The sequence below is a fragment of the Apteryx rowi genome, unplaced genomic scaffold (assembly GCF_003343035.1).
Source record: "Apteryx rowi isolate R43461 unplaced genomic scaffold, aptRow1 scaffold_940, whole genome shotgun sequence".
NCBI classification, from domain to species: domain Eukaryota; kingdom Metazoa; phylum Chordata; class Aves; order Apterygiformes; family Apterygidae; genus Apteryx; species Apteryx rowi.
Genome location: NW_020451250.1, coordinates 49,293 through 63,198, shown reverse-complemented (window position 1 = coordinate 63,198; position 13,906 = coordinate 49,293). Strand labels below are relative to the sequence as shown.

Genomic DNA, 13,906 nt, shown 5'->3' with positions numbered 1-13,906 from the left:
ACGGGCTCGTACGGGCTCGCACGGGCCTCTACGGGCTCGCAGAGGCCTCCTACGGGCTCGTATGGGCTCATATGGGCTCGCACAGGCTCGCACGGGCTCGCACAAGCTCGCACAGGCCTCTACGGGCTCTCAGAGGCCTCCTATGGGCTCGTACGGGCTCTCACGGGCCTCTACGGGCTCGCACAAGCTCGCACGGGCCTCTATGGGCTCGCAGAGGCCTCCTACGGGCTTGTACGGGCTCTCACGGGCCTCTACGGGCTCGCACAAGCTCGCACGGGCCTCTATGGTCTTGCACGGGCTCATACGGGTTCGTACGGGCTTGCACGAGCCTCTACAGGCTCGCAGAGGCCTCCTACGGGCTCGTACGGGCTCGCACCGGCCTCTACGGGTTTGCACGGGCTCGTACGGGCTCGTACGGGCCTCTACAGGCTCGCAGAGGCCTCCTACGGGCTCGCATGGGCTCGCACGGGCCTCTACGGGCTTGCACGGGCTCGTACAGTCTCGCACGGGCCTCTACAGGCTCGCAGAGGCCTCCTACGGGCTCGCACGGGCTCGCACCGGCTTGCACGGGCCTCTAAGGGCTCGCAGAGACCTCCTACGGGCTCGTACGGGCGCGCATGGGCCTCTATGGACTTGCACGGGCTCGTACGGGCTCGCACGGGCCTCTACGGGCTCGCAGAGGCCTCCTACGGGCTCGCACGGGCTCGCACAAGCTCGCACGGGCCTCTACGGGCTCGCAGAGACCTCCTACGGGCTCGTACGGGCTCGCACGGTCCTCTGCGGGCTCGCAGAAGCTCGCACAGGCCTCTACAGCCTCGCAGAGTCCTCCTTGCGGGCTCGTACAGGATCACATGGGCCTCTACGGGCCTGCATGGGCCCGTACAGGCTCGCACAGCCTCTATGGGCTCCTGAGGGCCTCCATGGGCTCGCACGGGCTCGCACGGGCCTCTACGCGCTCGCATGGGCCTCCTATGGGCTTTTACGGGCTCGCGCGGGCCTTTACGGGCTCACACGGGCCTCCTACAGTCTTCTACGTGCTTGTGCAGGCCTCCACGGACCTCTACCGGTTCTTATTTGCCTCTACTGGCTTTTGCAGGCTCGTCCAGGCCTTTTACCACCTGTACAAGCCCATGGTGGCTCATGATGGGCTGTTCAGGCTCTTACAGGTCCATCCCAAGCTTTATGTTCCAGTACAGGCTTGTGATGTGCTCTAGGGTCTTTTTCAGGCCCGTGCCAAGCTACAGAAGCCTGAACGGGCTCATGCCAAGCTGTACAAGCTTGTGCTGGGCTCCACCATCTCATACGGGCTCGTGCTGGGATCTACAGTCTGCAGCAGAGAGGGGATGGGGCAAGCCAAGCTTAAAAAGAGAGGGGCAGGGCCTTGGGGTCTGGCAAAGGAGAAAGGGTGTTGTAAGCTGAGGCTCCTTTGAAAGCATTAACCACTTTACACGGTTTTTGGACACGAGCAGTTTCTGGAAGCGGCCCCGTTTTTGAGCACTGGTCTCAGCTCTGACAGGGGTCTCTGAAGCGGGGTGAATCCTCCCATGGAGGCCCTATTTACACCAGCAGAGTGGGAAAAGCAGCTGAACCAAGCTTTGCCCATAGGAAACTTAAGATCTCATTGCAAAAGAGGRTGTCATATCCTCACGAAAAAGCTCCTTCAATGGCCGGGAGAGAGGAACTAGCACTTCTAGGACAAATCATCTCCCCGCACATTGATGTCCACTTTAGGACGAGCTCAGCTGCACCCCACACTCCCTTGATTTCTTGTTTATTTACTGTGAGGAGAGTTTTAGATACTCCACAGGCAACTACATATTAAGTGTCTGGATTGAGTCCTATAAATCCTACCCCAGGTGACTCTACAGCCTTAAAATATCCCAGCTCAACATGGCAAGTACACAGTGCGAGCCAGAGAGCTGCCTCTGTCTCTGGGAGAAGGCGATCTGGAGATCACGGTGAGGATAATCAGGAATAGGATGGTGCACAAAGTCCTCAGCTGATGGGCCACAATCTGCTGCAGCCAAATGCCAGCTGTCCTCAACCAGGTGTAAATCTGAGCAGACATCCCAAGCCCCCTGGAGACCTTCAAGCAATGGTAAAATGGAGCCCACAGTAGAGAGCCGAGTCCAGAAATGGCTCGCTTGTAAAACTGAGAAAACATTCTATCATGCAATAGTTTGAATGGAGAAAAGCACCCRAAAAAGGGAAAACTTGAGAAGACTTGTGTGACCTGGCTGGAGGCACTGAGAAAGGAGCAACCCGGGGCCATTTTCTGTCAAACACAGCCACATTCAGAAGGGAAAAAAATATGCACAGAAACAGAAAAGTGAGTGGGAACCTGAGGGTATTTGTGACCCTGGAAGGTGAGGAAAAAAAAAAAAAGGATTATTTAGGAAAAAGGTGTCTGGATGAGAAGCTGTCCTAGCTCCCTAGGTCACACCTGGAAAAGAAAAAGCAAGCCCAACTGTACACGCACATTAAACGCGTGCAGTGGAGATGGGAGAGTTAAGCACACACCTGCAGCCTATCAGCACTGATGGACACTATTAATTAAACCGTGGGGGCATCACCAAAGTGATTAATCTCCAGGACTRTTATTTCTGCAGGGCTTCTACCCTGCAAGAAACCACAGTCCTTGGTGCTGAGATCCGGCAGCTCTTTGCTAACCCAGGGCCCCCTTTTCCAGGCTGGGCATGTCCGATCCTGACTAGGGATAGTTTTTCACGGTGCTGTTCATCTGAAAGCACCAGAAAAAACATCGCCAGGTCGGGACACGGGGAAACTTCTCCTGACCAGGGGGGAAGGGGCAGGAGCAGGGGGTGGCTCTGTGCCTGGGGAGGGCTTTGCACCACAAACGCGCTCTCAGCCCTCTCTCCATCTCCCCCTTTCACCCTTTTTCAGGCAAGCTAAGGCTACAAGAAGTGGGGAGAGAAGTAAGATGCCCTCCAGGGATCTGATCCTGCTCCATCCTTCCCAGCCTTGCTCTTYCCTTGCATCCTGCAGAGATGGGCTTGCTGCTCCCTCTGCGATTTCAGGGTCACATGGGCTGGGTGGCAGAGCCTCTCCCCCCCTTGGCTCCCTGGCCTTATTTAACACACCCCCCTCCACATTACCTGCTGGGTGCAGGAACAGAGGAGAGGGGGTGATGGCTGGCTGTCCTCACCAGCCGGAGCTGGACATCGTGGGACTCCAGGGCAGGACCATTCCTGCACCTCTCAGCCCTGCCAGGGGCCACAGCACTGCACCCTGGCTGCTCGCAGGGAGGAGGAGGCAGCGGTGCTGGCAGCAAGGGCTGACCCAGGAAGGTAAACAGAGAAAGCCTGAGCCTTCCTCCATCCCTTCCTCCTCCCCCCCCCCCACCAGCACCAGAGTCCCGCTGGCTGCATCCCAGCCTTGCCTCCCTCCTTCCCTTCCTTCATTGCCCCAGGGCAGCTCCGCATAGTCCCATCTCGGTTGATTCAGGGGATGGTCTGGGGTGAATCCATCGCCCAGCCCAGATCCGCCTGCCTCTTCCCTAGCCCCGAACCCTAATATTCCCCTCTGAAGGTGGAGGCTGTCCCTGCCACGCTCTCCAAGAGGCTCCGGGCTCGCACAGCTGCTTTGCAAAAGCTCAGGCCCTTGGGATGCGGATGCCGAGATGCGGGGAAGAGGGGAGGCCCAAAGCAGCACACGGGGCCGCCCCAGCGCCGGGACRCCCGGGAGCAGGTCCGGGGATGATGGCCGCAAGCCCGGCTCTGGGAAGCGTGCTGCACCCCCGGCGTCGCCTTTTGTTTCTCAGGCGCAGCCGGGCTCTGCAAAAATGCCGTGTGCTTCGCTGACGGCTTCCTCCAGCAGCTGCCGGGGACACAGGCTGCCAGCTGCAAGGGCTCTCGCACCCCCGCTGTCTCCCCAGCACAGAGGCAAATTCCTCTTTCTTCCCCCAAAATGGGGACAGGTCCCCCAGATGTAGGGGCGGCAGCGGCAAAGATTCTCCTTGAACGGCGCCGTATCCTTTAGGGAGAAGGTAAGAGAGACTTTCCCATYGCCCCTGCAGCCCCAAGAGGGAGGGTCGGGGGCTAGCGAAGGGGGACACCACACCTAAACGCGAAACCCTCTCCTCTCCCACGCGCTGCCTGGCCGTTTCCCTAAACCRCCTCCTGACGGCGAGCTGTCTCCCACCCTGCAAGCTCCCTCCGTGCAAACTGCGATCCACTTGGCTSGCCAGGGCTCGTGGCTTTTCCCCCTTGCCCAGGCAGGAAGAGGCAGAGCTGGGACAGGGCTCCCCACCTTCGCCCCCGCTGCTGCCTCCCTCCCCGTGCACCCTCCTCTCTCCCAGGCCCCTTCTGAACACAAGTTTCGGTCCCCCCCCACCCCCCAAAGGGGTAATTTCTTCTCTTCCCTCTCCCACTGGCGGGGACGTCCGTCCCTTGGGCACCGTCTTCCCCAGCCCTCTCGAGCTGCTGCCTTCAGACCCAAACGGGCTGTTGGAACTGGAAACGGCTCCTTGTTGGCCGTCGCAACCCAAAACGAGCAGTGGCCTTCAYGGGGTGTTTTTAACCTCCCCTGCCTCTGCGTAGCTAACTTGGCACAGCAGTGCTGGCCCGCTTCGCTACTTCATTCCAAGTAATTTGAGTCTGGCTTTCCAGCTTGGCTTCCCTGCGCTGGCTGCCGTGTTTTTGACATCCCTCTGGGTTTCAGTGCAGTTCTGGCTCAAAGGCCTTTCTCTGCCCACTTTTGTCAGCTAATGCTTTTCTTAATCAAAACGCAGGTCCTTCTTTTGCATTTTTGCATTCGTCTTTTCCTTTAATACAAGTTTATTCCTCCATATCTGACTGTAATATCCTGTACTGGGAAAAGATCCAGTCTCGATCCTGTCTAAATCCACATTTTTTCCACCCAGTTTTAGATTTTCTGCAAGATTTAGCTACAGGCTTCTAGACATACTCACAGAGATGGGAATAAACCAATTGCAGGATTCCCCATGCTTTAAAATCCGGACGTGTCAGAGAATTGCCTAGAAAATAGGCATAAGTCAGCAGGCATGAATAGACTCCAGTGCAAATAATTCAGTCAGGTAGCCCTGGAGATGAAAAGTCCTCTGGTGCATGCCACGCTGGTGGCCTTCGCAGCCCCTCCAGGCCAACAGCTTGAGTTTCAGGCCAGACATTCCTAGCCGGAAATTCAGGGATCTCAAATGGCAAAGGTTGAAGGCACTTCAGCTTTCCACGCCGAAGGAGTCTCTGCTGGGATCCCCTGCTGCGGGCCTGCCCTTCGGCGCGTGCCCACGCAAGCACCGTGCGCGTTACACGGGCTGCGATGGGAGGATCTGCTTTTCAGAGCCACGGAGCAATGCAGGAGTCCATGTCCCTGAGCACAACCAGGGAAAGATCTCCGCTTCGAAATGGCTTTAAGGTGCTGTTGACATTCTTGCCCATGCTGTCACGTCCGTGTCCTCCAGCCACGCTGCAAGCGCTCTCTTTTGGCACGGTCCTTGGGGCATGCTTGCTGCTCTGTGCTCTCCAAATGCCAAACCTCTGCCGTCAGGAAGCCTTTGTAGAAACAGCATCTCCCTGGCAGCATTTGCCTCGGTCCCCTTTTCGCTTGGTCAGGTTTCTCCGAGGCAGGAACCTGCTGTTTCTTTACACCATGGCAATGTTTTTTCCTCTTGCAAATCCAGAGGATTTAGTCACCAGAGCTGGATGCCAGGTCTCAGTCCCTCATCCTCAGCTCCGAGCTTAACCCTCACCCTCTCTCATCCTCAGCATCACCTCGTGTTGGTCCTGCAATTACCCTTTCAGTGCCAGAGCCAATTCCACCTCTGTCAGCCCGTAACCCTTGCTGGGCTTTGGAGATCAGTGGATCCTCCTGAATGTCTGTTATTCGCGTAGCCTTAATTCCTTAATTTTTAAGCTTTTGGAGGGAGTTTGCAAGCCCAAGAGCATCTCATGGAGAGCACTCCCAGCAAAGACAACAACAAAATAAAAAAGGCCCAGATGACTAACTCGGGGTGAGATCAACAAGCCTTAGATGTCTTCCACCATAACCGCGCATTGCTTTAAGGCAGAGTTAACCAGAAGGAGAAAAAAAATCAGCTGTGAAAATGTGTCCTCCAGGGAAATAGCTACGGGACTGGGCTGCATTTTAATGCTTAATTTACRATTATAAATGGGAATAGAGCTGGATACCCTCCAAGCAACCCGTGGCAGAGACAGCACCTCCAGAGGGTGGCCCAGGGTGGCCAGCTTGGACCTCTGCTTCTATCCCCCTCTGGAGGAACCTGCTCCTGCCATGACTATATAGGGATCCTCCGAGACCGGCCTCCCTCCCCCAAACCTCCTTCCACGAAATGCCGGCTAAAATTAGGTGGCGGGAAGGTCCCTCGGCTGCCAGCCCAGCTGCCGTGCCAGCGCGGGGTGGACACGCAGGGTCTCCAGCCGGTCCGGGGAGCCGCTCGTGGTCCTGGGCGCGGGTGGACGGGCTCGGACCCACCGGGAGCCCCGGGGCGGACGTCCCCGCGGACGCCGGGCCACGGGAGGCTCGCTCGGCGGCGCGGGAAGCCCACCGCGGAGCGGGGTAAGCCTCCGTCTTTGCTGCCGCGAAGGCGGATTTCTTTCGGTGTCGTATTCCTGGACGTGGGGCCGCTYGTGCGGCTCTTTCACGTGCGCTTGGGGGAAAGGGAGAGAGGCCTTTAGAAAGTGAAAGAAATGGGATGGGAGAAGCCTAGAACAAAATGTTMTTTTATTCTTGCACATAAATCTGATGATACAGAAAGACAACAGGCAAAAGATTCTTTTAAAAAAATCATTTTTTTCTTTTGGGAAAATATCATGCAGAAATGGTGTCAATTCCCTGGCTCTGTTGAGTCCACTTCTGTACAAATTCAGGTCCCATAAGGGAGTTTAACTTAACTTAACCTTAACAACTGTTAACATCTACAGCTCACAAGAGATGTTAACACCACAAACAAGGAAGCAGTCGCTAGATTCCTTTTTAATATAATCGCATCCTCCTCTTCCCGCGCAGAGATCCGCTTTCCCAGCAGCGCGTTTGGCTTTTGCACAGCAGCAGGAAGGTTTCGTGCCTTCGGGACATCGGTGGGGTGGCAAATACAGGCAGGAAATCAAAATTTTGATTCCCGTCCGGTTCAGGCGGCGTAGGAAGAAAAACCAGCGACGGAGGAACAAGCAGAGCCCCTGGATCACTGAATGCCGGAAGCCTTAGAAAACGTTGAGAAACTGGGTCCCTTCCGCTGCCCACATCACCTCCCATAGAGCTCTAATCCTTTTTTTTCCGTTCCCCCCCCCAGGATCAATTTTCACGTGTCGCTGATGGCACGATTTCCTTCCTCACCTGCCCTCCCTCCCTCCCTCCCTTATTTCTTGCCCTCGGACGCCCGGGGAAGCCCCCTTCCCGGCAGGTCACGTTCCTGGGAGTATTAGCAAGGGGTTTGGGGGGTGACRGCACGTTCCTGCAGCTTGGCTACCGGGTCCCTCTTGCTCCGTCAGGTGGCCGGAGCTCAGGTCCTGGCGGGAGGCTCGCAGGAGGCCGACGCGGCGATGGAGACAGGTACGGTCACCACGACCCTGGGTAGCGACAACGCTGCTTTTTTTCCTTTTTTTTYYTTTTTTTGGGGGGYTTTTCCCYAAGCCGCTTTCTCTAGTCGTGATGCTTTTCATGACYGACGATGAGCTACGCTTCAGTCTGKGCCCCGTTCGATATGGGAGCATTAACACCTAACTCCAGGCTAAATATAGTTAGGCTAGAAAACCTTTGGGCCCAGCACTTATTTTTTTTTTCTTTTATTTCTCCTTTTTTCAAGGGAAAAGGAATGCGGATCTTGGTAAGTGATTTCTCCTGCCCTGTCAAAGCAAGTCTCTCCTCAATAATACACGTACCCTATGGCCTTTCCTGGTTGGGAGGGTGGCTGATCTATGCTCTCATGTATTTTAGACTTATGTGGGCAAAGACCAAGTTAGATAAATCTATAACCAATATCATTCTTGGAACRTGGTGATCAATACAGAGCAGCAAGGGCGAAATGGTTTTGGGAGATGACTTCTGCAGCGCGCTGCAAAAAAAAATCACAGAAGGTGCCACTTAGGGCTGAATTTTCTCTCTGTCTCTCTTTCAGGGGAATGGGATGCGAAAATCAGTACGTAGCTTTTCTTCCTCCCCCTCCTCCTGCGAAATAAAGCCTTGATGCTAAAGGCTTGATCTGACATTATTTTCTCTATTTGAAGGGAAGTTGACAGAAGATTTTGGTAAGCCATTTACCTTCCTTACACCTAGCTCCGTTTGAACGCTCGTGTTTCCAAAGCTGTAGCATTAGCCCCGSCGTACGTTCATACGCGTTTCTCTTTATTCCATTTAGAAGAAAGCGACACAGAACTTGGTGAGTCATTTGGAGGTTTTTTTGGGGGGTGGTTTTTCTTTTGGCAACGTTTGRGATTTCACTGGGACTTTCCTGCCCTTGGAGGAAGGTTTAGGGAATAGCAAATGGGGCCAAGAAGCAGAAATCATCTTTCGCATCTCAAGTTCGTGCGGATGCCGGCATAGAGCCAAGACGCGTAACTTAAGGAGAAGGGCCCAAATCCAACAAGCTCTTTCCCCGAGCGGTATAATCCAGCCCCGTTGCACCAGACGTTTTTCTTTGGAGGAGGCAAATCAGCATCTCTCTGCAGTCCGGCAGCATTCCCAATCTCTGCTTCACGCTCTTGCTCGCAGAAGCATGTTGGAGGCAGAGCGCGCTTGCAACTAATCCATATTTAATTCTCTATTCTTTTTAGAGGAATGTGACACAGAAAATGGTAAGTTCTCTCCTTCAATTTAAAAATTTTGCKGAATAACAGAGGCTCTCGGGACAAAACAGCCATATATCTGTGGAATAAAAAGGCCTTTATTGCAATGAATACTTTTCTCCCTAATTTTGGAAAATTTGTTGCAGTTCCCAGCAAGTCGTATTCCTTTGCAAAGCTGTGTTTTGGGCATGGTCATAGAGATCGTGGTGCTATTTGTTAGTCTGGCTGTGCACGTGTTTCATCTGGCTTTCGAAAAGTGTAGAGATGAYGAGTTTTTAAAATTAAAGCCGATTGGAAACAACCATAATAGAATGAATTTGGGTCAGAACAGGGATTCTTTTGTGTCCCTAAGTACGGTAATAACAATATAGCTATTGAATAGACAGAAGTGGGGAAAACGGACTTAAAGCCATTTCCTTTCTTTTTCTTTTTTGGGGGGCGAAAATGCAGAAATAGGTAAGTGTCGCTTTCTTACCTTTGCCGAATCGAGTCTGATAAGGGGATTTCTTGCTCAACGAACCTTGCATGAGGAGTCAGGGTTTAGTGTAAAGGCTGCTGCAAAACCCCGGGGAGCGAGTGCCGTGTGCCTGGTCCCGGCCCGGTTCGCCCTTGCCCCTACGTATTTATTGCAACAGCAAATCTGAAAACGGCAGCCTCAGGATCAGCCAGAGACTGGCTCAAGCATCCTGCAATTCTTTAATGTGCGTCCGTACTTATTTCTCTTTTTTAAGGGGAACTTACGGCAGAGATCGGTAAGTCGTGTTTCGACCTCCCATCCGATCGCTTTTGCGYGGCTACCGTGAAATGCAAAATCGCCTTTTCTGCTCAAAGGAGGGACCGAACGGGGTGTAGCACCCTCCTGGCRACAAGAGGCCCTTGCAAAAATCAGTATTTCTTTTTTTCTTTTAAGACAAGCTGACGGCAGAGCTGGGTAAGCGAGCTCCTTCCTCTTGGTCTTTATGTCTGGTTTTCACTTCATCGCGGAGTTTTAGGGGGAAGAGGCGGTTATCACACACACATATGCAGCCCATATACACCCAGTCCRGGCTAGAAGTAAAGTAAATGGATTCAAAACAAAATACAATTTCTAATTATAACCCCCAGGGAAAAAAGACGGTGGGGRGAAGGTGGTGTGACACTCACAGCAYGACACAGGAAGAGAGGAGAGCTGGTGAATGCTTAATAAAGATTGATATTTCTTCTCTTTCTTCTCTCTTTTAGAGGAACGTGATAGAAAAATCAGTAAGTGTCCTTTTCGGTACCCTTTGGATCTGGTTATTAGCTCATCATGGGGAAAAAGCGGGAGGAGAAACAGTTTTGTGCCAAAAATCCATGCGAAAGCTGCAGAAGCAGCAGAATTGGGGCTTTTTGCCTGCCAGTCACCTCTCTGCCCATCGTGGCCTTTACAGGCCGTCCCATTTCCGTTACCTCCATCAGCACTGAAGATGCAGCCTGGGGCAACACCAGCCACAGTATCGGCCAGGTTGTCGTCCCCGAGAAAGCGCTGCTTAAAACTAACGCTCATTTATTTCTTTGCTTTAAGGGAAACTTGCATCAGACCTGGGTAAGGAGTTTTCTTTCCTTGATAAACAGAAAGTTATCCTGAATTATGTAAAAATGCTGTGTTTAAAAAAAAATGTCAAGGCTGTTTGAGTTTATCTGTCTGTCTGCATCTGCTTTAGAAATGGGTGGGTTGAAGGGGAACGCTTTCTTAACAAGCCTTATTCCAAAATACTTATAGAGGAAGGCATGCATGGAATAAAATTTCTGCCGGGCTTGAGTTGTGTTGTGTGAAGGCAGAGTACTGCAAGAGGGGATGGGATACAGGAGGAGTTGCTATGCGTTTCTCTTTCTTTATTTCTCTACTTTTTTTAGGAGAATGCGATACAAAAATCAGTAAGTACAATTCCCCTTGAAATTGTGCAGGAGAGCAAGCTTTCTACTGCAGATTAGTTTCCGTTCTTCAAAAACGTTAGGGTTTCTTTTTATAGATTACTTCCCACACTTTGCATTAGGATCATAAGGCATATTTTTCTCCCTTTAGAAGTGCCTACGGGATAAGTCTAAATCCTCACCAAATCATAGAAAGCTTTAGATTGTAAAGGGACCTTTGAAGGTCTTAAGCTTATCTTTGTGCTCAGAGAGGTGAGGTTGCTCAAGGCAGTGTCCAGTTGAGTTTTGAAGATCTCCAAGGATGGAGATCCACCACCTTCCTGCACTCTGTTGTAGGCTTCCACCGTTTCCATGGGGAARAATTTCCTCCTGATATCCCACTGGGATATGTTCAAAGCAAAATCTTTAACATAAAGGCAGTAGTGGGGATAAATATCCTTGATTTGAGGGCTCTAGAGATGCTATAGGCCTATGCACAAAAGAGAAAGAAGTATTTAATAATAATTCCTGCTTTTTTTCTTTCCCTCTTTTCTTCCCAGAGGAACGTGATAGAAAAATTAGTAAGTGCCATTCTTCATTGTGTCTTTGGGGTAAAAACCCATAGGATGTGGGGGAGCAGGGTCTGTCTGATGCCCTATCCTTGAAAAATGAGAGGAAAACTTTTCCTAAGTTTCAGACAAATACACACTGGGCTTCTGCATTTTCCTGGGTTTCCTCCTCCTCTGGTTTTCTTCCCTGCACGTATCTGAGCTGTGTTTTGTCTCTCATTCCCTTGCCCACCCTGAATTATTTCATACTCTTTGAAGGCCACTAGCTGCCAAATTTCTAATCCACAGCCCACGAGCTGTTGGGGTGGGAGCGTGTTTCCCTGTGCTCTGATCCGAGCTCCTTACACACGGGCATTTGCAGGGACTTTAACCCCAACTTTGGCAGACTTTTCCCCGTGCAAATGTGGTCTCGGAGGCAGATGTGCCCCTCATCAACAGCAGCCCTTTGCTCTATGGCCCCAGAGAAAAAAACACCCTAACAAACATGAATATTGGTTTTTCTCTTTGCAGCCAAGCTCTCAGCAGAAATACGTAAGTCCTTTTCCTCCCTTTCAAGATAAAAGATGGATGGTTTTATGCTGAGAAACTCTTCTTTCCTTGATTCAATCTTTGTTACTTTACTTAAAACTGATTTTTTTCTTCTCTTTTAAAGGTAGACTCAATGCGCTGCTCGGTAAGGCCTTCTTCTGTCTCTCCTCCGTACAGAATTGCCCATGGAGCTGATGAACCTTTGCAAAATTTTATGCGATTAGCTTGGAGGGACCTCTGGAGGTCTCTGGTCCAACCTCCCAAGCCGTACCAGCGCTCACGCCATGGCGGGATGGGGCTGCTGAGGGCCTTGTCCAGGCAAGGCTTGGGAACCTCCCTTGGACATCTCCCATTGCAGCCCCCTTAGAGTGGGGCGTTCGCGTTGCTCCTGGCAAAAATGCCAACCGAAGCAAAGGTGCAGATCGGTGGGGGGGGGGGGGGATGTTTTGTTTTGTTTAGCAAAATATAATTAGAAAAATGGACAAACCAGCTTTGCACCCGAAATTCTCTGAGCTTCGGCTTCAGCAGAGCTGTTATCTCCAAGGAAGAGGGCAGCATTGTGCAAAAAATGGGGCTTGTTCTGTCTTTTTTGCCGTTCAGGGGACCGAGACTCGAGTCTTCGTAAGTGACGTTCTTCTCCTGGCAAGTAAAATCTTGTTGTCAAGGTGCATCTTCCTCAGATTTTGGTGTTTCACGTGTCTCCTACCCCATCGCCTGTTTTCTGAGTCTTCCTGCATTTCTTTACTCAGCCCCTTGCATCAGCCCCTTGCATAGACTGTTAGAAAACACCCTGTAAGATTAAGCCAGATAATTACCTAGTGTGTGTCCAGGGAGGCAAGAAAAGTATTTAAAATTAACATTCCTTTTCCTCTTTTCAGGGAAACTCACTGCAGAACTCGGTAAGCGTTTTTCTTTCCTGTTCGCGGGGAAACTGCGTCCTGCCAGTTTGCTGTTTTTGAAGCGGGCTGGGAGCTTTGCCTGCTTTTTTGATCAATTTTTCTTCATTGTTTTCAGCCAAGTGCGACGCAACGATCCGTAAGTTGTTTTTCCTCCTCCGTCGAAGCGTGTGCCGGGGCCCGAGGGGGCGGCTCACGTTGCAGCTTTGAAAGCGCGGAAAACGTTGGAATTTCTTACGTTAAGCTAAGTCTGGGCCTCGAGAAGCAATGACGCCTTGGGTTTTGTGGACTGTGTGCCACGGAAAGCACGAAACCGAAGTTTAAGGGAGGAAAAAGGAAAATTCACGCGGGGAGAGCGGAGACGGGCTGGAGCGGTGACGGTTCGGCGGGTGATGGGGAATTTCAGAAATCCAGCGGGAACTAATGGCGCTTTCTCTGTTTTAAGGGTTATTTACTGTGGAGCTTGGTAAGTTCTTCTGCATTTTACTTCTTTTGTTGATACGGATGCGTTTCATCTACCTTGAGAAAAGCAGGGTTTTCCAGGCAGAATTACAGAAGCTTAAACCCTTCCAAAGTCATGCAAAAATAATTGCAAGCAGGGATAACTTAGGCTAGAATAGAAACGACCTTGTGGTCTAAATTGCAGCAACAAAGATACAGAGATGGGACATGCAAAAGGCAGAACCATGGAAAATAACATACGTTTATTTTTCATTTATTTTTAGGGGAGCGTCATACAAAAATAGGTAAGTTTTATGCCCTCCTTCTGTTAAGCAAACCTCTGGGTGAATTTAGTTATTGATTAAGCTGTTTGCTTGCCTCACTTAAGTGAGTGTCCACTATTTTTATATGCATATATGTATATAATTCAAAGTAAAAGATTGGGGCTTTAGTTAACGCAGACATCTAAGAATTGAAGGACCATGCACACACCGTTCCTGCGACTTTGCTCTGAAACTAAGCAATATTTTTAATGAAACCTCTGCACAGTGCGGGTTGGGGGTCAAGAGGAGCTCAAAGCCATAAATTACCACCCATTGCCTATGCATTCATGCAGAAAAAAAAAAAGCAATCTTAAAAATAACCCTTTTTTCTCTATTTTAAGGGGAACTCACTGCAGAAGTTGGTAAGTCATTCTCCTGTTAGTCCTGACTTTGGTAGAAATGATATATCGGGATAGGCAATGAAGAATTGAGTAATCATTTATGTCTGTTTATTTTTAGGGGACTGTGATAGAAAACTTCGTAAGTGCATTTTGGGG

General features: G+C 51.1%; 2 protein-coding genes across 24 annotated transcripts in view; both read left to right on the top strand.

The window, feature by feature from the left end:
- Positions 1-13,906, top strand: part of LOC112978522 (zinc finger protein 585A-like) — a 159,105-nt gene that overhangs the window by 123,815 nt on the left and 21,384 nt on the right. The gene's annotated exons all lie outside the window — the stretch shown is intronic.
- The window catches only part of LOC112978527 (tripartite motif-containing protein 15-like), an 18,319-nt gene continuing 8,350 nt past the window's right edge, over positions 3,938-13,906 (top strand). For 10 of the 23 annotated variants that reach the window (XM_026092157.1, XM_026092153.1, XM_026092147.1 and 7 more), the window contains exons 1-23: positions 3,943-4,006; positions 7,488-7,548; positions 7,802-7,822; positions 8,114-8,134; positions 8,223-8,243; positions 8,354-8,374; positions 8,769-8,789; positions 9,231-9,236; positions 9,512-9,532; positions 9,691-9,711; positions 10,002-10,022; positions 10,324-10,344; positions 10,656-10,676; positions 11,213-11,233; positions 11,732-11,752; positions 11,874-11,894; positions 12,350-12,370; positions 12,628-12,648; positions 12,764-12,784; positions 13,091-13,111; positions 13,371-13,391; positions 13,751-13,771; positions 13,869-13,889. In XM_026092157.1, coding sequence (XP_025947942.1) covers positions 7,539-7,548; positions 7,802-7,822; positions 8,114-8,134; positions 8,223-8,243; positions 8,354-8,374; positions 8,769-8,789; positions 9,231-9,236; positions 9,512-9,532; positions 9,691-9,711; positions 10,002-10,022; positions 10,324-10,344; positions 10,656-10,676; positions 11,213-11,233; positions 11,732-11,752; positions 11,874-11,894; positions 12,350-12,370; positions 12,628-12,648; positions 12,764-12,784; positions 13,091-13,111; positions 13,371-13,391; positions 13,751-13,771; positions 13,869-13,889 — 436 coding nt within the window. In that variant the 5' untranslated portion in view covers positions 3,943-4,006; positions 7,488-7,538. Of the gene's footprint in view, positions 4,007-7,487; positions 7,549-7,801; positions 7,823-8,113; positions 8,135-8,222; positions 8,244-8,353; positions 8,375-8,768; positions 8,790-9,230; positions 9,237-9,511; positions 9,533-9,690; positions 9,712-10,001; positions 10,023-10,323; positions 10,345-10,655; positions 10,677-11,212; positions 11,234-11,731; positions 11,753-11,873; positions 11,895-12,349; positions 12,371-12,627; positions 12,649-12,763; positions 12,785-13,090; positions 13,112-13,370; positions 13,392-13,750; positions 13,772-13,868; positions 13,890-13,906 lie in introns of all 23 variants that reach the window. The other 13 variants (XM_026092156.1, XM_026092151.1, XM_026092143.1 and 10 more) reach the window with 6 other exon arrangements.